The 21687-nt window shown below is 56.6% G+C and overlaps 1 protein-coding gene across 5 annotated transcripts; it reads right to left on the bottom strand.

The window, feature by feature from the left end:
* Positions 1-202: 202 nt before the first annotated feature.
* Positions 203-21215, bottom strand: CPT1C (carnitine palmitoyltransferase 1C). Of its 5 annotated transcripts, none has more exons than XM_075537008.1 (19): positions 20994-21215; positions 18487-18633; positions 16769-16908; positions 14018-14189; positions 13483-13584; positions 13265-13402; positions 11718-11795; positions 11454-11528; positions 11281-11365; positions 9176-9371; positions 8884-9066; positions 7962-8067; positions 4543-4659; positions 2817-2981; positions 2425-2559; positions 1516-1668; positions 1025-1138; positions 660-752; positions 203-513 (listed from the first exon to the last, which is right to left on the bottom strand). In XM_075537008.1, the coding sequence occupies exons 2-19, from the start codon at positions 18625-18627 to the stop codon at positions 328-330; spliced, it is 2379 nt and encodes a 792-aa protein (XP_075393123.1). In that variant the 5' UTR covers positions 18628-18633; positions 20994-21215; the 3' UTR covers positions 203-327. The 5 variants fall into 5 exon arrangements, with proteins under 5 accessions (XP_075393123.1, XP_075393122.1, XP_075393121.1 ...); XM_075537007.1 differs by having other exon boundaries at positions 4543-4632; positions 11454-11561; XM_075537006.1 differs by having other exon boundaries at positions 11454-11561.
* Positions 21216-21687: the final 472 nt, after the last annotated feature.

Consider the following 21687-nt stretch of genomic DNA (forward strand, 5'->3'; position numbering starts at 1 on the left):
GGATGTTTCCATTTGGAGATGGGTCGGGGACGGACCACTGGTCAAGGGCAGCGGGGATTGAGCTTGTGGAGTTGTTTGGTTGGGCATGGTCTTGGCCGGGTTGCGTTTGGTGTCACTGGAGTTGGGGAATTCCGCCAACCGGATGGCCCCCTCACTGCCCCCAGCCCGAGGTCGCAGCAAACATCACACACACCCAGCTCCCACGTCTTTAATGGGCCAGCGGTGGGGATTTCCAAGTAGGCCGCCCTGGTCCTGCACCAGTCCACCTGTAGACCCTCACCCCCCAGGAGGGGTTCTTCAGGGAGGCCAGCTCCCAGGTGGGAGGGCTCAGAGATCCGTGGGCTTGGTGGGGGCCCTGGAGCTCTGCGTCTGGCTAGAGAGGGCTCCAGTCTCGGGCCCTGAGTCTTTCTCCCCTAGCCCTCTGCGTCGGCCCCCGAGTCCCTGGCCAGCCTGGAACAGGGAGGCCACATCCAACAACGCATTCTCAATGTGCTGCCCCAGCCGGTGGGAGTCCTGGAAAAAGAAACGGATCAGGCCTGGGTGGGATACCGGGAGAGGGAGCCCCATGGGCTGGGAAGCCAGAGAGTAGGTGTGGGGGGGACCCTGACTCCTGGGTCTGAGGGAGGGAGGCGGGGAGCTTATGCCCAAGTTCATCTCACCGTTTTTGAGCTTGATTTTTTGCTGGAGATGTGGAAGGTGATCGCGTCGGCCCCCATGAAGATGTAAGAGACCCCGTAGCCATGGTCGTCAGCCTACAGTGGGCAAGGGGGAAGGAGCCAAAAGACCCCTCAGCCGCCACCCCACTGCTTGGACCCAGGGGGTATCAACCCAGCCCCTTCCTCTCTCAGACCCAGGAATTGAGGCCCCCAGACCCCTCCTCCATCAGACCTAGGACTCCCCAGCTTCTCTCAGACCCCAAAGTCAAGTTCCCCCAACACCCCACTTCCTCAGAGCCAGGAATCCAGACCCCCAGTCCCCTCCTCCCTCCGACCCATGACGGTTCTGGGGTCCCAACTCTACTCACAGGCCCAAATCCGCCCCCGGAGGAAACATAGTCTGGGTAATTGTGTGTGTCAAACAGGTGCCTTTGCTGAACAGGGATCTGGCTGGTGGCCAGATGCCACTGCTCCGAGTGAACCTGAGGGACAGTGTCACAGGTGCATAAAGGAGAAGTGGTCCGGCAGGTAGGCCCTCAACTGACACAACTCCACACCGGGCCGCCTAGCCTTAGCTGAGCTTCTCCAAGGCAGTTCTCTCTAAATCTGCCCCATTCTGCCCTTCTCCCCTAAGCCTGCCTGACCACATCCCCTTTTTTCCATAGCCACGCCCACCTCTGCTTCAACCTGCCCCACCACATCCCTGGCCCGTTCCTCCTTTGCCCCACCCCTTTCTCGCCAAGCCACGCCCCAGGTCCCTCCCTAACCACGCCCATTCATCTGACCACGCCTCTCCCCTTTCCATTGACCCAAAACCCCACCTCTCTCCAGGGACTCCTCCCTTTCCTGAAATCCTCACCTGGGCCAGAAATGGCGACTGCAGGTGGAGGAACCGGGACACAATGTAGAGGGCGAAGAGGTGCCGGTCGACGCCCTGCCCGCTCATCGCCGCCTTCAGCAGGGCCTGGTGCTTGTCCACGGCCAGGCGGAACAGGGCGAGGCGCTGCGGGCCCTGGGGTCCACCGGGAGGGCACGGGTCATGGGGAGACCGACAGGGGCCCGTTGGGGCCTGTCTCACACCTGACCTCAACCCAGCCGCCTGCCACACCCTTGGGAAGGCTGTCAAGGCCCGTTGGGCAGAGGGGGGAAACTGAGGCTCAGAGAAGAGAGTCACACGGTCAGACAGACGTGGGGATGAGGCCCCAAGTCTGCGTGACCACAGAGCCGGAGGTTCTTACACTGAGTCCACCATATCTTGCAGGTAGGGTGGGGGGACCTGAGGCACTGGGCCAAAGGAGGTCGCCCAGAAGGTTAGTGATCAAGGAACGTTGCATTGTGGGAGAGACTTCGACTTCTGTCCCCCCCCCACGACCACCCCCAGCCCCCGCCATCGGAAGCCGGTTGCAATGGAATCGACCAGACTCCCATCAACCCCTTGGGCGCTGGAGCAGAACTGCGCTCCACTGGGTTCTCAGCGGCTGGTTTGCTGGAAGATCGCCAGGCCTTTCTTCCGAGGCACCTCTAGGCGACCTCCAACTTCGTGAGCGGCTGAGTGTGCTAACCTATTTCCCCATCCTGGGATTCCCTGCCCTATGCCACCCGCATGGACCCCGGATCACCCGGCTAGTGAGCAATCTCCCTGAGGTTCATCCCCCACCCCACCCTGCCCCCTCCCCTGGGCGTCGCGGGCCTTGAGCTCAGCAAGGGACCCCTGAATGTGTGGGTGCATCATGGCAAAGGGCGGACGCCCGCATGAGCCCACACCCACCGTCTTCCCGCCGTCCTCCATGGCTCTCACAAAGTCGCAGGCCTCCCTGGTGCACGGCCTCACGGTCTCCGTCCGGCCTTCCAGGAACAAGCGGGTCATGACCGACTCGTAGGTCAGGCAGAATCGACCCCTGTCCTGGGGAACGAGGAGGAGAGAAGAAGCATGTCAGGGAGACTCCAGGAGTCTTCACCGACAGACACATGGACACCCCATGGGCACCCCTTCTCCTGGGAACTCAGGTCTGCCCCACCAGGGAGTGGAGGGTGGGGAAGAGAGAGGATCCAGTCAGAAACCTCGTGGAAATGACATCCTGGGGAGCTGAGCAAGGCGAGCCTTGGGGGTTCAGGGTGGGGGCTGAGGATCCCAAGAGGGGACCAGGGCGCCGCACTGACCCGGAAGTGGGCCAGTTGCAGGGCCATCTGGAGGAAGCTGTCCGGGGACAGATGGCAACGTTTGATGAAGCTTTTGCCGAAACGGGAGAATGGGAGGACGTGGCAATCGATGTTTGCAGATAAGGCCCGGGCTCCTCTCAGGGCTAGAGAGACGGATGGATGGATCTGCCAGGGGAGAAGGGAGAAAGGGATGGTGCGTTCGGAGGATTAGGGAACGGGGGTGGAAGTGGAGGCTGGCATGGAGGGGAGGGTTACGGCGAGATTCGGATGTGGACACCTTAGGAGATGGGATGGGAGGGCTTGGCCAAAGGTGGGAGCGGTGATAAGGGATGACAATGGGATCCGAATGGGATGGGGCTGGGCTATAGCTCAAGTGAGACTGGGTATGGGTGGGAAGATGGGATGGAGATTGGCTAGAAATGGGGCTAGGAAAAAAATATATATATATATATAAATTATTGAGATAGTTTATTGTGCCAGCCTGGCCAATAAACACAAGTGGGATTAATTGAAGGGCGGAGAGATAAATGGCTCGCTCTTTAATGATTGGCCTTGCTTGTGCTGTGCCTCAGTTTAGAGGGCACACGACCTGTGGGACGCCTGGCCTGTGGCCTGTGTCACTGTAAGTTGAGGTCCTTTTAAGACCACACGATTGGAATTTACATCTCCGGAGCTGAGGACTGACAGTTGGTGACCTGGCTGATGGTTGGTGACCTGCCTTGCTGTTTGCTGCCGGTGCTGGGACAGCCCAGCTCTCTCTCTCTACAGAGGACGACCGGATGGCCCTCAAGACTTGAAGGACTGCCAGTGTCTCACAACTCTCTCACGGGAGTGAGTCGCACTGAGCTATTGGTACTGCTGTATAATTTAACTGTTCATTTCTTGTATTATCTATCTATCTATCTATCTATCTATCTATCTGTTTATAACTTAACTGTTCATTTCTTGTATTATGTATCTATTTATCTGTATATAATTTAACAGTTCATTTCTTGTGTTATGTATCTATCTTTATAAATATATATATATATAACTATCAGCAATCTGGTTTTATCTCTCTAGAGAACCCTGTCTAACACAATTATCAAGGGTTCATGAGGGAGGGAGGAAAATGAGCCAATACCAAGGGCTCAAGTAGAAAGAAAACTTTTGGAAAAAAAAAGTTTTAAAAATGATGATGGCCAGTGGTGCAACTGGTTAGCGCACGGTACTTATACGAAAATGATGATGGCAACATATGTACGAATGTGCTCGACACAATGGATGTATGGATTGTGATAAGAGCTGTCAGAGCCCCCAATAAAATGATTTTTTTTAAAAAAGAAGAAATTGGACGAGGGATGGAACAGAGGATATGCTTTGGCACAGAGATGAAGGGGCATTTAGGGGTTGGCTGAGGTTGGCATTGCAGATGGGACAGAATCTGGGCTTGATTGTGTTGGGGACAGGACTTGGGATGGAGAGGAGTTTGGGGTGTGGATGGAGTTGGGAGTTGGGAGAGGGCTGGGGGTGGGTTGGGAGCAGAGTTTAGGATGAGACTAAAGGTGAGGGTCAGGGTTGGGGGATGGCACTGGGTGTGAGGATGAAGTTGGATCGGGGTTGGATCTGGGCTGGAAGGGAGATGGGTTTGGGGTTCATTAAAATTGGAGATGGGGGTAGGGATGAGTTTGAAGTAGGGCTAAGAGTCCATGAGACATGGAAGGGAGGCCTAGAGCCCTGGCCTCACCTCGTCTGGAAGGTCCCAGTACAGCCGCTGGGGCTGGGGCAGGGTGGGGTCCGGATGTCCCTTGCAGTGGCCATCGGCTGAGTAGCCCAACTGAAAGCATTCGGTGGCCAGAGTGAACTGTGCACAGATGGACGCAATCAGAGTCCCTCCCTCCCTCTGGCCCTGAGGACATCTGGCTAGGGCTGTTTTTCTGAAGGGAGTGGACACGAGAATCCCAAAGCCCTGGTATTCACAACACGGGCTCTCTGCTTCAGGGCCACACCGCACGCAAGCCTCACACACCACTGGTGTCCACTTACCCAGGGACATCACCAGGTTCCCTGCCCCTCTAACTGGTAGAGAAAGACCCACCCCTCCCGGGGATTCCCTGCTCCCATAGCCCCTAGAAGCCAACCACGGGGAGCCACCCCGTCCATTCTGATGGGCTGGCACCTGGGCCCTCCTACAGGGTCACTCTGAGTCAGCACCAACCAGATGCCCCCGGGAGGTGGCAAGGAACCCTGTTGATGGTGAAATTTTTGGAAAATCCACCCCAATCCTTGTCAGCACTCTATTCCCCTCACTCACTTCATCCTCACTACATCCCTAGGGAAGGAAACAGCGTAATGAACTCACAGGGGGAGGAAACAGACCCACGACCATGACAGCGGGATTCACTACCCGAGGGTGCTGGGAGAAGTCACCCGTGCGCACACACAAAACAATAGAAAAAGAAGAGATTAAAAAAAAAAAAGTGTTGATGAGGCTGTGGAGACGCTCGCCACTGCTAGTCGGAATGCGAAGACTGGGCTGAAGGGCGCCTCAACTCAGTCAACAGAATTACCCCCGGATCCAGCCAAAGATTTGAACGCAGCACCACCAACGGGCACAATCAGAGCCCCTCCCTCCACCAAACTAGCCCCCAAAAGTGAGGACAACCCAAAGAAAGGCCCATCAACCGGCAAACAGAGCAACACCCTACGGGACAGCCCCACAAGGGACAACACCCATGCGGTGGTTTCGAACTGCTGACATCGCGGTTAGCAGTCCAATGCAGAATCACTGCGTCACCAGGGCTCCTCTGCTTAAAGAAGGCAGGGACTCCTCCTTTGTTGTTGGTGGTGGTGGTTCTCCAGTCGATGCCAATTCATCCTAAGCACACGTGCACCCGGTAGAAGCCCTGCATAGGCTGTGACCTTTCGGTGCCTCCGGCTGGGTTTGAACTGCCAACCTTTTAACTGGTAGCTGAGGCTAGAACCATGTGTGCTACACAGGGACTCCGTCCGAGTCACTGTTGAGACTGATGAGCAATCCTGGAGCTGACAGCACGAAGGGTCCCACCCCATGCCGAAGGTCGTTAATGGTACTAAAGGGTACACCCAACGTGGGAGGTGTTGTGATGTAACGTGGCTGCTGCGAGATGCCTTCCAGTTGGTTTCGACTCACGGCGGCGTCCCTGTGCACAACCGAACAAAACCGCCCAGTCCTGTGCCGTCCTTACAATGATGGCTGGGTCCATCCATCCTGTCGAGGGGGGTCTTCCTGCTCTTCTCTGCCCCTCCGCTTTCCCCAGACAGGGTGTCCTGCTCCAGGGATTGCTCTCTCCTGACAGCGTGTCCAAAGCCCAGGAGATGCAAGTCTCCTCATCCTGGCCTCTGAGGAGCATGCTGGCTGTACGCCCTCAACACAGGTCTGTCTGTTCTCTTGGCGATTCCCGGCGCGTTCCGGATTCATCGCCAGCACCACCATCCAAATGCACCGATTCTCCTTCTTCTCCGGACTTCCTAACTCTGGGTCTTAACTGTCAGGTTCATGTGAAAAGCGACTGAAAATGCCCTGGCTTGGCTCAGGGGCACCTTTGTCTTCCAAGTGATGTCTTGGGCATTCTCCAGCACTTTGAAGAAATCTTGAGCAGATTTACCCAGTGCAATGTGCCGTGTCGTGCCGTGTGATAGATACCTATGTACACACACACACATACACACACACACACACGCATTTTAAGCAGTTCCAAACTAAAGGAGGGCACTCGGCAGACTGGCACTTGCCCACATAGAAAGTTCGATGTAGAAGGAACAAGTAGAAAGCAATTGGAGAGAGAGCTAACACAGGGTGGAAAACCTAACGGATGCAATCCACCTGTGTCAGTCTGGGTGGCCCAGAGAAACAAATTCATGGAGACTCATACGTGAATGAATGGGAAAGAGCTTGATATACAAGAGCAGTTGAATATTGAGAAAACATCCCAGCCCAGTCCAGATCGAATCCACATGTCCAATATTAGCCCATATGTCCAATATCAGTTTATAAAGTCCTCTTCAGATTCACAAAACACATGCAGTGACTCCAAATGCAGGAAGATCATAAGCCAGTCAGTAGGAAGTCTTATGGATCCAGTGGCGTTGTAAGCATCTCAGCGCTGACAGGGGTCTCCACATGGCTGCTCCAGTTCCCAGGGCAGCGGGTCTGTCAGCATCGTGCCAAGTGTCTTGTCAGTAGAGGGTCTCTCAGGGAGTGAGCAGAGAGAGAGAAGTCTCTCCTGCCTCCAAGGAGGAAATACCGGAGTTCCCAGACTTCTCAGGAGATGGCCATGCCCACACGGAGGCCTCATTGGCTATATTTTGATTGACAGGCCAGACTCCACCCCTTCACTCATCATCCTCTCAAATTGACACCAGGTTATGTAACTACCACACCACCACACAGCAGTTTGTCTTGTTCCCCTGGCAACTTAATTTACTTATTAATCACCCCCCCCCAAGAGTAATAAAAATAAATAAAAAACAAACATAATAAAGCGTGAATCCCAGAGAGGGACCTATGGAGGAGTATCGGACTTACGGACTTGAGTTGAACTAGGCTGGGATGTTTCAGTGATATATAATTACTTCTTGATATAAAGTTATCTCTGACACATAAAAATACCCCAAAACAATCAAACATTAAAAAAAAATAAGTAACTTGTTGGGGTGACTAAGCAAACCACTTCCCTTCACTGAGCCCCAATTTTCCCCATTGTCAAAGGAAGGCTTTTAGCTCAGACCCTCTGCTAGTCTCCCTCCGGGCTGCCCTCCCTATTTTCCCTCTCCCTCTCCGCCTCCGATTCTTCTCCAATCTGGAGGCCCAAGAGAGGGAGGTCTGGGATAGAATAACAGGCATGTGGGTGCAGGGAGACAACTGACAGTGTAAGGCACAAAATAATAACAACCATATATAATTGACCAAGGATTCATGAGGGTGGAAGGGTGGGGGGCAAATAAAGAGCTGATACCAAGGGCTCAAGTAGAAAATGTTTTGTAAATGATAATGGCAACCTATGTACAAATAGGCTTGATTCAATTGATGTATGGAATGTTGTAAGAGCCCCCAATAAAGTTATTTTTTTTTAAAAAAGGAGAAAGAGAAAGGAAGGTCTTTGGGGATGGGGATGGGGTCCCTACCTCCCACATGTGTCCTGAGATGGGGCAGTCGGCCCAGGAATGCTCCACACTGAGACCCAGCTTCCCATTGGAGAAGACGATTAAGGTGAAGGATTTGTCAAACCAGCTGTGGGTGGGGGCAGAGGGGTGCACAGAAGGGTTACCAGGGAGTAGGGGTCTGATGGGCACAATCCAGGGCATTTTGGGGTGGTGAGACTGAGGTCATCTCTGAGGACCTGTAGCAGAACTGGCTGGGGGAGGGGGGCGGGTGTCTAGGGGGTGGTTCTAGGATATGTCTGAGATCTGTCTCAGATTTGGGGGCTGTTTGGAGTTTTGCTGAAGAAGGATCAAAGGTTGCTTTGGGTTCCTGGAGGATTCTGGGAAGTTCGGGGCTGGCTGCGGAAGTCCGGTGAGCACAGGGGGCCTGGTGGGCATGTAGGAAGTTACTGAAGGACCTCTAGGCCTGGGGTCAGTTTTGGGGTGACAGGGTCTAGAGCCCCGGGGTCCTAGATCTGGGGTTTGTGCTCTTCACATCTGGACAAGGCCCTCTTGTTGGGTCCAGGTCATGGGTCTAGAGGCCCTGGAGGGTGGTTCTCACAGCAGGGGTTCTTGGGTCTGGGCTATGGGTCTAGGATCCCAGATCTGGAGTTAGGTGGTCCTCACACTTGGGCTCCCTGGGCTTAGGGTCCCAGATCTAGGATCCCTCTGGGTCTGAGGCCCCAGGTGTGTTATCAGGAGTCAGGTGACTTCCACCTGGAGGCTCTGGGTTTCAGACAGGCCTGCGAGCTCAGGTGAAAGAAGGGTTGGCAGGGCAGAAAATCTAATTTTCTGGAGTCTGGCGCCCCCACGTGTCAAGTCCATGTATTACCTGTCCTAGATTTGAATCCCAGGCCCTGCTGATTCAAGTCCTGAGCCGGGTCCAGGTGGGGAGGCGGGGACTCACCGGTCATGACCCTGGCCAGCCAGCAGGGCGTGAGCGTAGGCGTCCAGCGAAGCGGCGGGGTCGTCCTTGGTGAGCCCTGTAGGCTCAGAGTCCAGGGACACAAAGAAAGCCGCCCCTTCTACCGCTTCCAGGGCCTCCGCCGCCCTTGTCTTCACCAACCTCCGCAGCTGGGCCCAGGTGCCCCTGCCAGGGGACCTGCCTGAGCCCAGCCTGACCATCGACCCCCATCCCCCATCCCATACTGCCCATCCACGCCTCCCCACCCCCCAGGCCTAAGGCTAAGCTCACTCACCTGGGCGCCGTGGTCAGGGCGGCCAGGTGCTCCTCATGCGGACAGGCAGGGGAGGGGTCGTCCAGGATCCGCTGGAACTGCTGCTCGAGGGCCCGCGAGGAGAGCAGACCACTTGGGGCGTGGGTCTCCACGCGGAAGAATCGGCCGCGGTGGAAGACGGCTACATGCCGGCTGTCACAGAGGTGGTGGATGTGGTCTGGGTGATGGGTGGGGGAGATCAGGAGATGCGGGCCCAAGCGTGGAGACAGGACACACAACACGAGTCAGGAGAGAAGTCTTACATGCGAGAACCGGTTAAGACCTGGACTGCTAACCACAAGGTGATGAGTTCAAATCCACCAGCCGCTCTTAGGGAGAAAGATGAGGCAGGCCGCTTGGGGCAGTTCTCCTCTGCCCTGTAGACTCGCTAGGAGTCCGAATCGGCCTCCCTGCCGTGGGTCATGTGTGTCATCTAATCCTCACTGCTCCATGTGCCCTCATCCGAGCCCGAGCCCGAGACCGAGCCAGCCAGCCTCATCTGTCTCCCTTGGAGCAGCTAATGGGTTTGAACCACCAACCATCCTTGTGGTGAGCAGCACAATACCAAACCCAACAACAACACCAGGTCCTCTGGTGGATCGTTACTTCTCTAGACACCCGCCCCTTTCTTAAAACACATAGTCTTAGGTAAAGGGACGAGGTCAGAGCGGAACAGTCATCCGCAGAGGCAGGAGAGGGGAAAGGAGACTCATTTTGCTCAGCAAGCATGGGGGTCCTGCTTAGGGGGCTGGGAAAGAAGGCAGTGTCATGGGTGGTCCCGGCAGTGGCGGCGGCATGACACAACTGATGGCATTGGTGCTGCCGAATTGCACAAGTGACAAATGGGGAATTGGCAAACACTGTCATGATGAATCCGTTTCCACCACCCTGAGACCAGAAGAGCTAGATGGTGCCCAGCTACCACCCAAGCGCTCTGAACGGGACCCCTCGCCACCCCATCAGAAGGCCCTGGAGGAAATATAGAACAGAACCTCGCCATCATAACAAAAATAAACACATAAACATGGATAGGCTCCCCCCAGCCCCCCAAGACTAGGCTTAGTTCCCCACCCTTCAGGTCTGTAACTGAAATGAGCCCTGTGGGAGAAACTCCACCACTGAAGTTTTTTTTAAAAAGGGCAGCCCTGATCCAAAGAGAAAGTTCAGAGAGCTAAGAACGGAGGGATGGAAACAGGAAACGCGGGAGGGAGCGGCTAAGTGACAGCACTTTGGGGGTGGGGGGGTTGGCATTGATGGAGATGAAGCAAAACGTGACGTGTTGAATGTTCTGGTCGTGACATCGTTTCATGTCAACTTGATCTATGAGAGGGCAGGGGTGGAGTCTAGCCTGTCAATTATCAGGTTACAGCCTGATGGCCCCTCCCTGTGGGCGTGGCCTTCTCATAAGGAGGGCCCTGGGAACCTCCCTAGCTCCTGCCTTCACTTTCTCGCAGGAGGATGCTGATTGCTGCCAGAACCACCGCCATGGGATCCATATGACTTTGCACCCACCAGCCTGTGACCTTCCTGCATTCTGCATCATTGTCTGTGGGTCCGTGAGTCTGAAATGGGACTTACTGGACTAGTATCGGACTTATGGACTTGATCTGGACTGGGCTGGGATGTTTGCTTGATAGATAATTACCTCTTGATATAAAGCATTCTCTTAACACATAGAGGAGGCTCACTCGATTTATTTCTCTAGCCCACCCGGCCTAACACAAATGTGATCCATTGGCCTGTTCTGTAAACCTCCACTTCAAATAAAGTCAGTTTGCTTTTTGTAACGGCGTGTTAACTCTTATTTTTACAGCGATAATACATATTTTTTAATGGGCCTTGGGTTGGTTCTGATTCCCGGCAAGCCCAAGTGTCAAAGAGTAGAACTGTGTTCCATGGTGTTTGCAAGGACTGATTTTTCAGACGATCACCAGGCCTTTCTTCCGTGGGGCCTCTGGATAGATTCGAGCTGCCAACCTGCTCCATTTGGGGGTAATGACTTAGCCAATGTCACACGGCTAGGAAGGATGTGTGTCATGATATCCCCCCTCCACGGGGATGCAGGGCCAGAGCGGGGAGGGGCTCACCTTTATGGACCCCTGGAACGCGAGTGGTGTTAAAGATCTTCTCATACTGGGCAGAGCACAGAGGCCGCGTCTCCATGAGCAAAGTCTGTGGGAGGCAGGGCCTGGTGAGCCGCCCCCAAAGTCCCCCCGCCCCGGCTCCACCCCCACCCACTGCACCCATTGCACCTGCTTACCGGAGGGAACTCCTGGCGCGACAGTCGGTGCTGGTACAGGAGCAGCGCGTGCACTGCGTTGCCCGCTCGAGCGGCCTGCAGCGGAGTGGGCGTGACGTACAGGAAGTCCTGGGGGGTGCGAGGAGGAGGGCAAGGGAGGACCATCTCCCATGCAGATCACCCACCATACACGCCAGACCCCTGACCTCAGGCCTGGGGCACTGACGCTGACTCTTAAACCCACTTTCCCGTCCCCCCATTCCAGCCCCGACTTCCAGGTCTCACCATCAAGTAGTAGTTGCTGTTCACCATCAGCGAGTTCCGGGCGCGCAGGTACACGAATTCCTCCCACCAGTCGCTCACCTGGGGTCGGGTTTGAGGGCGGGAAACAGGAGGCACAGGGCTGGGGGAGGCGCTCCACCTGGCGGTGGGAGAGGGGTAGTGCAACGGGCCAGCCCAAGAAGGACGCCCTGATGGGTCATTGGCCTGTGTGTGTGTGTGTGTGTGTGTGTTTTAAGCTTGAGCTAAACTCTAATTGCCCCTGTGGGTTTCCAAGTCTGTAACTCTTTATGGGATTGGAAAGCCTCACCTTCTTCTCCCAGAGGGGCTGGCGGATTCCAACTCCTGCCCTTGCGGTTAACAGCCCCACGCATTACTCACAACCTCTCCAGGGTTCCTGGGCTCCACACGGTGGGGGGGCGGGGCAGAATGTGGCAGAGCTGCTAAAGACAGCCGGGGACCTCCGAGTTCATCTGAAATCACAGTGGCCTCACAGAATTGCCCGCTAGGGTTGTCTAGCTGTGGCGGTGCCGTGGTTAAGGGCTCAGCTGCAAACCAGAAGGCTGGTGGTTCAAACCCACCAGCCTCTCTCCTTGGAGATGGACTAGTAATGGATGTCTGTGAAGATTGTGTCTCAGGCGCCTGCAGGGACGGTTCTGCCCTGTCCAACAAGGTCACTAGGAGTCAGCATGGACTCGAGGGCAGCGGGCAGTCTCTACAGGGAACAGACCGTGGGTCTTTGCCACAGAGTCGCTGGGTGGGTGAAATCCACCAGCTTCATGGTCAGCAGACTCACTGGGTGGATCTATTCAGAGGGAAGGAGCAACAGGACAGGACACTGGGTGGGGAGGGAGGAAGGGAGGGGTGGTGCTGGGGGGTACTCCAGGTGTAGGGAAGACTGAGCAGTTGTTAAAGGTGATGAGAGTAAGAATGTCCCCAAACCATACAGGTGAAGATTGTTCCTGTCATTATGTACTGGCCACCACGGAGGAGGTTAGGCACCCTACGAAACGTGCAGCTCGATCCCATTCGAGATTTAAAACGACACATTGCACTGTCTGTCCGGCTGCCTGGGGAGCCCTGGTGGCCTAGCGGGTTACAGGTTGGGCTGCTGATCGCAAGGTCAGCAGTTCGAGACCACCAGCTTCTCAGAGGGAGAAAGACGAGATTTTCCGCTGCTGGAAACGCACAGGGCAGCTCTACCCTGCCCTATGTGTCCTCCCTGTCAGTTGGAATTGACTGTCTGGCAGTGGATTGTTTTAATTTAAAAGATTATTTTATTGGGGGCTCTCACAGCTCTTATCACAATCCATCGGTCCATTGTATCAAGCATATTTGTACCTAGGTTGCCAGCTTCGTTTTCTAGGCATTTAATTTCTAGGGAGTTCTTGGTAACAGCTCCTCTTCTCCCACCCCTGAATTTGTTTTTATTTGTTTGTTTGGGGGGCACTGTTTGTGGTCTCTTTAGGGAGTGGTCGGAGCTCAGCATGTTGGGCTGGGGTGGGCTGTCTCAGGCCCATGGGGCCCGGGGCCCTGGCGGGTGGCGCACTCACGTAGTTGGAGGCCCACCAGGACTTGAGCTGCAGGTAGCCCTGCGGCAGCGCAGCCTGCAGCTCCAGGAACTCCTGTGCCTGGCGGGCTGCGAGGCTGAAGTCCTCCGCGGAGAGGAGGGGCCACAGCGACTCCAGGTACTGAGGGGCCGGCAGGGAAGGCAGGTCAGGCCAGCCACCCCCGGCCCCCGCCCGCCCCCACCGGGTGTCAGCAGCCCCACCTTGAGCACGGTCTCCTGCACCGGGGGCACGGGCTGGCGCGGCAGGGAGGGCTGGTAACTGAAGAGCATGGGGTGGCGGCCGGAGAAGATGCGGACCAGTGCCTGCAGGGACAGGGCTGAGGCCTCAGCCTAGAGGGCTGGATCCGACCCACTCAAGGTCCCTCCGCTAAGGCCCAGAGACTGGGGAGGAAGCCGGAGAGGGATTGCCAGCGGGGTGAGAGATTGGGGGGGGGGGGGGGGATGACAGACCGAGATCCAGGCAGAGATGGGCAAGGACCAGGAAAGGGGGACAGACCCAGAGAGGGGGAGGGGGACAGAGACCCAAAGAAAGAGGGACACAGAGACCCAGAGAGACAGGGACAGAGAGACACACAGAGAGGGGGGGACAGAGACCCAGAGAGAGAAGGACACAGAGATCCAGAGAGAGAGAGGAGACAGAGACCTAGAGGGGGGAACAGAGACCCAGAGAGACGAGGGGGGACAGAGACCCAGAACGGAGGGCTAAGGAGGCCCCCAGAGAGCCTGCCCCACATACCAGCCAGGTCTTGGTGGGGGAGGACATAGTGCCGTGAGGCTCCAGCAGCCAGCCGTGGTAGGACAGGAGCAGCCTCAGGGCCACGTGGAGCGTGAAGACTAGGGCTCCCCACAGACAGGAGGCGAAGAGAGCGGTGGCCAGGACACCCCGAAGCCGGTGGTGCTGCCCGCCCCTGGGGGGCAAGGAGAGAAGCGAAGTGGGGACTGGGTCTCCTCTCTCCCGCAGGCCCTTCCATGCCTGGCCGCTGCGACCCACCAGGCCCCTCAGTCTTTCTTCCTTTTGGTGGAGGCAGAGCTCACTGTGGCCTTGAACTCCCACCGCCTAGAATCACGGGGCTTTGGTAGGTGCTCCAGGAGGAGAGCCATCGATCTTCCTGCAGGACCCTGGGTGGAGCCAATTGCTTGTGCCAGACAACTCACCCAGGGGTACTGTGGAAGAAAGGCCTGGCCACCGACTATTTCTGTTAAGCTCACAGGCCAGAACCCACCCACCCCTCGAGCAGCACTGCGGCACAATACCCGGGGAGTCGGAATCGAGTGAATATGGTAGGGAGTCATTATGAGGGGTCCCCTTTGCTCTGCCAGGAATCCGAGGAGCCAGGAATTCCCATCACCTGGGAATTTGTTGGGAATTGTGCATTCCTCTCTCCCCGGCCCAGCCCAGACCCGCTGAGCCAGCATCTCCTGGCATGGGGCCAGGCAATGGGTTCAATGAGCTCCTGGTCAATGCATGCCAAACCTGATGCGTCAAGTCAATTCCAGACAGAGGAGAACTGCCCCGAGGGATTTCCAGGACAGACACACCTTGCGCCTTCCAACAGGCGGGTGGATTCAAACCACCAACCTTACGGTGAACAGCCAACGCTTTATCACTATGTCACACGGGGTCCTGGTCCTCAAACTCTCACTGCTATCGAGTCAATTCTGACTCAAAGAACCCTATTGGACAGGGTAGAACGGGCCCTTGTAGGTTTCCAAGACTGTAACTCTTTACCCGAGTAGAAAATCTTATCTTTCTCCCACGGAGCAGCTGATGGTTTCAAACTGCCAATCTTGTGATTGTTACCTAACCTGTAACCACTACACCACCAGGGCTCCTTAACCCACTGCCTCGGGAAGCAATTTTGGATTCTCAATTGACAGTAGAAGCTGATGACTCCGAACGTGTTGAACTCTCTTACCTAAACCACAAAACAAACACACTCTAGGCGGCCTGGTAGAGCTTGATCAACAACAATGTAACCGAAAAGAATTAGTGAAACCCAAATGACACCTGAGCATGATAGAGGGACAAGAGGAAAGTAAAAGGAAATAGAGGAAAGAACTAGGAGGCAAAGGGCATTAATGGAGGTCTAAATACAGGCATGTACATATGTAAGAATATTTATATATGATGATGGGGAAATAGATCTATGTGCATATATTTATAGGTTTAGTATGAAGGAAGCAGATGGACATTGGGCCTCTACTCAAGTACTCCCTCAATACAAGAACACTTTGTTCTAATAATCTGGCATCCTGAGTGGCTCACCTTCCCGACATGATTGCTGAAGACAAATGGGTGCATAAGTAAATGCGGTGAAGAAAGCTGATGGTGCCCGGCTATCAAAAGAGATAGCATCTGGGGTCTTAAAGGCTTGATGATAAAAAAGCATCCATCTAGCTGAGAAGCAACAAAGCCCACATGGAAGAAGCACACCAGCCTGTGCGATCATGAGGTGTCGATGGGATCAGGTGTCAGGCGTCAAAGACCCAGAACAAAAAATCATGTCAATGTGGATATGGGGGAGTGCAGAGTGGAGACCCAAAGCCCATCTGTAGACAACTAGACAGCCACTTACAGAGGGTCGCGGGGAGAAGACAGGTCAGTCAGGGTACTGTATAGCATGATGAAAGCTTTCCTGTATTTCTTTAATGCTTCCTCCCCGCCACTTTCAGGACCCTAATTCTACATTACAAATCCTGCTAGACCAGAGCATGTACACGGGTACAGATAAGAGCTGGAGACACAGGGAATCCAGGACAGATACACCCCTCAGGACCAATATTGAGAGTAGCAATACCAGGAGGGTTCGGGGAAGGTGGGGGAAGCAAGTGGGAACCGATCACAATGATGTACCTATAGCCCTCTCCCCAGGGGGATGGATAACAGAAAAGTGGGTAAAGGGAAACATCAGTCAGTGCAAGACATGAAAAAAATGTATAAATTATCAAAGGTTCATGAGGGAGAGAGGGAGGGGGAGGGAGGGGGAAAATGAGGAGCTGATCCCCAAGGGCTTAAGTAGAAAGAAAATGTTTTGAAAATGATGATGGCACCAAATGTACAAATGCACTTGCCACAATAGATGTCTGTATGCATTGTGATGAGTTGTACGAGCCCCCAGTACATGATTTACTTAAAAACACACAACAAACACCATCAACAAGTCAATGCTGACTCATAGCGACCTTATAGGACAGGGCAGAACTGTCGCTGTGGGTTTCTGAGGCTGTAACTCTTCATGGGATCAGACAGCCTCATCTTTTTCCCAAGGAGTGACTGATGGTTTCAAACTGCTGGCTTTGTGGGAATCACCTCCTTTTGATTAGCACTCTACCTTCATTAATCTGACCCAGTCTTTTTTCAAAAATTATTTCTTAATATTTTTTAAAGCAAAGATGCCTTTTGTTTCACAGGCCCATCTACCACACTGACTGAGAAATGGACTAGGGGTGGAGGGAGGGGGGCTCCCGGAGGTGGGAGAGACCTCACCAGTCTGGCAGCACCTCTTTGATCTTCTCCATGAGTCCCAGAGAAGGATCCAGCTGGAGGAAGCAGGCGAGCTGGATTGCACCAAAGAGGAAGAGCCAGCTGAAGGGGCTGGCGGGGTACACACCTGTGAGGATGTCCTTCTGCGGGGAGGAAAGGCAGTCTGTCAGACAGACAGACAGACAGACACACACACACACACACACACACACACGCGCGCCACAAGCATTTGTCCTGTGTCGGGCTCACATACACTTCTGGAGCTTGCTGTGGGCAGTAGACAGAGCCGAGCCCTGCCTTCAGGGAGTCCAGTCCTGAGAGGATGGAGGAGGAGCAGTCTAGAGAGGATGAAGGGGAGCAGTCTAAAGAGGATGGGGGGAGCAGTCTAGAGAGGATGGGGGTTGGAGCAGTCTAGAGAGGATGGAGGGGGAGCAGTGTAGAGAGGATGGAGGGGGAGCAGTCTAGAGAGGATAGAGGGGAAGCAGTCTATAGGATGGAGGGGGAGTCCAGTCCTGAGAGGATGGAGGAGGAGCAGTCTAAAGAGGATGGAGGGGGGGCAGTCTAGAGAGGATGAAGGGGGAGCAGTCTAGAGAGAATGGAGGGGGAGCAGTCTAGAGAGGATGGAGGGGGAGCAGTCTAGAAAGGATGGAGGGGGAGCAGTCTAAAGAGGATGGAGGGCAAGCAGTCTAGAGAAGATGGAGGGGGAGCAGTCTAGAGAGGATAGGGGGGCAGTCTAGAGAGGATGGAGGGGAAATGATCCAGAAAGGGAGGGTCCAGTACATATAGGCCTGGGAGGGAGGGAGGGGATCAGGAAGGGCTCAATGGAGGTAGTGGCTCTAGGGCCTTGCAGGTCAAAGTGCCCGAAAGGCAGTTGATCCCCTTACAGAGCAGGGCCTGGAAAGATCTACTAGATAGACACACTTCCAAAACTTAGTTGGTCCCCCTATCCCCTTTTCAGAAGAAATGGACACACAGCACCGCACTCCACCCCCCACTCCTCCCTGCAATGAAAAACTGTTGAACTATCACCCATAGCCGGAGCCCTGGGGGTGTCGTGGTTCTGTGTTGGGCTGCTAACTGCAAGGTTAGCAGTTCAAAACCACCAGTAGCCCTGAGAGGGAAAGACGAGGCCTTTTACTCCCAAGGCCACACGGCTAGAGTGTAGGGGAGCTCACTTGCATCTCGGTTCACAGGGCGCTAGCCATCATCTGTTCGGTTTGTGGGCAGGGGGGAGCCCCTAGATATCGATGACACTGTTTCCGGAGCTGGGACAGCGAGGGTTGTCGGACAGGATGGTGGGTGCAGGGCTCAGACATCTGGGAACCAGAGGGTGGGACCAGGGCATCCTGAGGTTCAGGAGCAGCAGGAAAGGGCTCTCAGGCTCCGGGAAAGTTCTGGGGCAAGGAGAGATCTGTAGGATTGGGGTGTGGGCCACCAGAAAGCTAGGGATACCCCTGATGGGGGTGGGGGGCCCAGCAATGATTTCTGGGATGTGAAGCATCTTCTAGAAGTTGGAATTAAAAGGGGAAGGGGAGTGTTCCCCCACGGGAACTGTGGGGCAACCACAACATGGCTCGAAGGCTCTTAAAACTGGACATTACGATCCCCAGAGGGGGCTAACAGGAGCCCAGAAACAGAACCTCCCAAGCTGGGAGACCTCAGGGACCCGGAAACAGGTAGCAGGGTTTCCGGAAGGAAACCAGCCTGCTGACCCTCCTCACCCGGAAACGGGAGAGCCGCCTTTTCCAAGAGCGCAGTCCCGAGAGGTAGATCTCCTGCAGCACGGGCGCGCTGAGGTCCACTTCTGCCCCGTCCGAGGTCAGCGAGAGGCGGAAGCCCACGGCCTGATGCGCTTCAGCCATGGTGTCCTGGAGCCCAGGGGGTGGGCAAAGGGTCATTCTCCAGGCTCAGGTCCCCCTCCCTCAGACCCAGGAGCCTGGGGCCCAAGTTTCTTCCTCCATCAAACCCAGGAGTCCAGAATCCCTCCTCCATCAGACCCAGGAGTCCAGGATCCCTCCTCCATCACACCCAAGGGTCCAGGATCCCAGCTCCTCCTCCATCAGACCCTGGAGCCTAAGTTTCTTCCTCCATCAGACACTAGTCCAGCCCCCTCCTCCCTCAGACCAGGGGTCCTGACCCCCAACCCTCCTCCCTCAGACCAGGAGTCCTGACCCCCAGTCCTGCTCCTCCCTCAGACCAGGAGTCCTGACCCCTAGTCCCTCCTCCCTCAGACCAGGAGTCCTGACCCCCAGCCCTCCTCCTCCCTCCGACCAGGAGTCCTGACCCCCAACCCTCCTCCCTCAGACCAGGAGTCCTGACCCCCAGCCCTCCTCCTCCCTCAGACCAGGAGTCCTGACCCCCAACCCCTCCTCCCTCAGACCAAGAGTCCTGACCCCCAGCCCTCCTCCTCCCTCCGACCAGGAGTCCTGACCCCCAACCCTCCTCCCTCAGACCAAGAGTCCTGACCCCCAGCCCTCCTCCTCCCTCCGACCAGGAGTCCTGACCCCCAACCCTCCTCCCTCAGACCAGGAGTCCTGACCCCCAGCCCTCCTCCTCCCTCAGACCAGGAGTCCTGACCCCCAACCCCTCCTCCCTCAGACCAGGAGTCCTGACCCCCAGCCCTCCTCCTCCCTCAGACCAGGAGTCCTGACCCCCAGCCCTCCTCCTCCCTCAGACCAGGAGTCCTGACCCCCAACCCCTCCTCCCTCAGACCAAGAGTCCTGACCCCCAGCCCTCCTCCTCCCTCCGACCAGGAGTCCTGACCCCCAACCCTCCTCCCTCAGACCAAGAGTCCTGACCCCCAGCCCTCCTCCTCCCTCCGACCAGGAGTCCTGACCCCCAACCCTCCTCCCTCAGACCAGGAGTCCTGACCCCCAGCCCTCCTCCTCCCTCAGACCAGGAGTCCTGACCCCAGCCCTCCTCCTCCCTCAGACCAGGAGTCCTGACCCCCAGCCCTCCTCCTCCCTCAGACCAGGAGTCCTGACCCCCAGCCCTCCTCCTCCCTCAGACCAGGAGTCCTGAACCCCAGCCCTCCTCCTCCCTCAGACCAGGAGTCCTGACCCCCAGCCCTCCTCCTCCCTCAGACCAGGAGTCCTGACCCCCAGCCCTCCTCCTCCCTCAGACCAGGAGTCCTGACCCCAGCCCTCCTCCTCCCTCCGACCAGGAGTCCTGACCCCCAGCCCTCCTCCTCCCTCAGACCAGGAGTCCTGACCCCCAGCCCTCCTCCTCCCTCAGACCAGGAGTCCTGACCCCAGCCCTCCTCCTCCCTCAGACCAGGAGTCCTGACCCCCAGCCCTCCTCCTCCCTCAGACCAGGAGTCCTGACCCTCAGCCCTCCTCCTCCCTCAGACCAGGGGTCCTGACCCCCAGCCCTCCTCCCTCAGACCAGGAGTCCTGACCCCCAGCCCTCCTCCTCCCTCCGACCAGGAGTCCTGACCCCCAGCCCTCCTCCCTCAGACCAGGAGTCCTGACCCCCAGCCCTCCTCCCTCAGACCAGGAGTCCTGACCCCAGCCCTCCTCCTCCCTCAGACCAGGAGTCCTGACCCCCAGCCCTCCTCCTCCCTCAGACCAGGAGTCCTGACCCTCAGCCCTCCTCCTCCCTCAGACCAGGGGTCCTGACCCCCAGCCCTCCTCCCTCAGACCAGGAGTCCTGACCCCCAGCCCTCCTCCTCCCTCAGACCAGGGGTCCTGACCCCCAGCCCTCCTCCCTCAGACCAGGGGTCCAGGCCCTCCTCCCTCAGATGCTGCAACCAGCACCCGCTCAGGTGCTGGGTTCCGGAGGGTCCTGGCTGGAGATGTCAGTTTCAGGCACCTGTGAACGCAGAGGGGTTTGTGCCACACTCCTGAGAAAAAGGTGCGGGAGTAGGGCCTCTCCCCGCCCCACAAAGGACTCTCAGAATTGGGGGCTGGGGGAGGGGGGGCGGCAAGCTCTTCCTGGGTTTCTTCTGGTCTCAAAAAAAAAAAAAAAGCAGCCCGTCAAAGAAACACCTGCCTGAGGCTGGCTCCGTCCGCTCCATTTCCCTTTCCCAGGATCAGGCGCGGTGGAGGGAGGCTGGCCCAGCGTCCCTTCCCCCGCCCTGGACAGGAGGGGGATGGAGGGGAGAGCACCCTACTGCGCATGCTTCGCCGAGGGGAGATGCTGAGGCTGCGAGCGGCGGAGGCGAGCGTTGGGGGACAGGTAATGGGAGAGGCTGGGTCCAGGCCGCAGCCCCCGGAGGGAGGCGACTTACCACGCTGAGTCAGGGGGCCCACCGATGGTGACCTTCCCCCCAGGAGCCCGATTTAAGGCGCTGCTCCCAAACCCACTTGCATGTCCAGTCTTCGTGCGAAGCCCACCATCTGGCCCCCGAGGCCTCTTGGCCACCTCCAGGCTTCCCAGGCACCCCGATTTCTGTCTCGCGGGTGCTGCGAACTCAAGCCCCCGGCTGCACGGCTTCGCAAGCGGGCGTCCTCTCCCCGCCCCCTCCCAGTCCCTGCCCTCTGTCCCCGCCCCCTCCCAATTCCAGCGGCCAATCCCCGCCCGCCGCCAGACTCCCAGCCCTCAGCCTCTGGGGGACCCGTCTCCCCGGTCAAGGCAGCAGCCGTTCCGGTGAACCCCGCATTCTTGGGCGCTCCCATTATTCTTGAGGGCTCGGTGGCCCCCGCGGGGCACGTGACCTCACGGAACTGAGGTGTGTAGATGGGGACCAAGAGGGCTTATTAGGGGGTGTGGGTTGAGACCTATCACTTCCTACTCTGAACCTAAGGGATTGTCTGCCCTGCGCCCTGGTTCCGGGCATTCTGGAAGCGGATGGGAAAATCTTACTTAAAACACGGGGCATGGGGCATGCTGATGGGGGTGGGAAAGGGGGGCTTCGGATCATCAGTTCTCTGCTGCACCTAGTGCAGTTAGAGGCCCAGATGGCAATGCCGGGCCTGGGGGTG

The sequence above is a fragment of the Tenrec ecaudatus genome, chromosome 18, assembly GCF_050624435.1.
Source record: "Tenrec ecaudatus isolate mTenEca1 chromosome 18, mTenEca1.hap1, whole genome shotgun sequence".
Classification (NCBI taxonomy): domain Eukaryota; kingdom Metazoa; phylum Chordata; class Mammalia; order Afrosoricida; family Tenrecidae; genus Tenrec; species Tenrec ecaudatus.

Bases quoted from the DNA above. Each gene is read 5' to 3' on its own strand.
- CPT1C (XM_075537006.1), bottom strand. From the start codon at position 18,627: ATGGCTGAAGCGCATCAGGCCGTGGGCTTCCGCCTCTCGCTGACCTCG. The intron at 13,403-13,482 runs GTGGGGCTGCTG...CCGGCCCCTCAG, and splicing joins TGCAGGAGACCGTGCTCAAG to TACCTGGAGTCGCTGTGGCC. The intron at 2,982-4,542 runs GTGAGGCCAGGG...CTCCCCTGGCAG, and splicing joins ACTGGGACCTTCCAGACGAG to ATCCATCCATCCGTCTCTCT.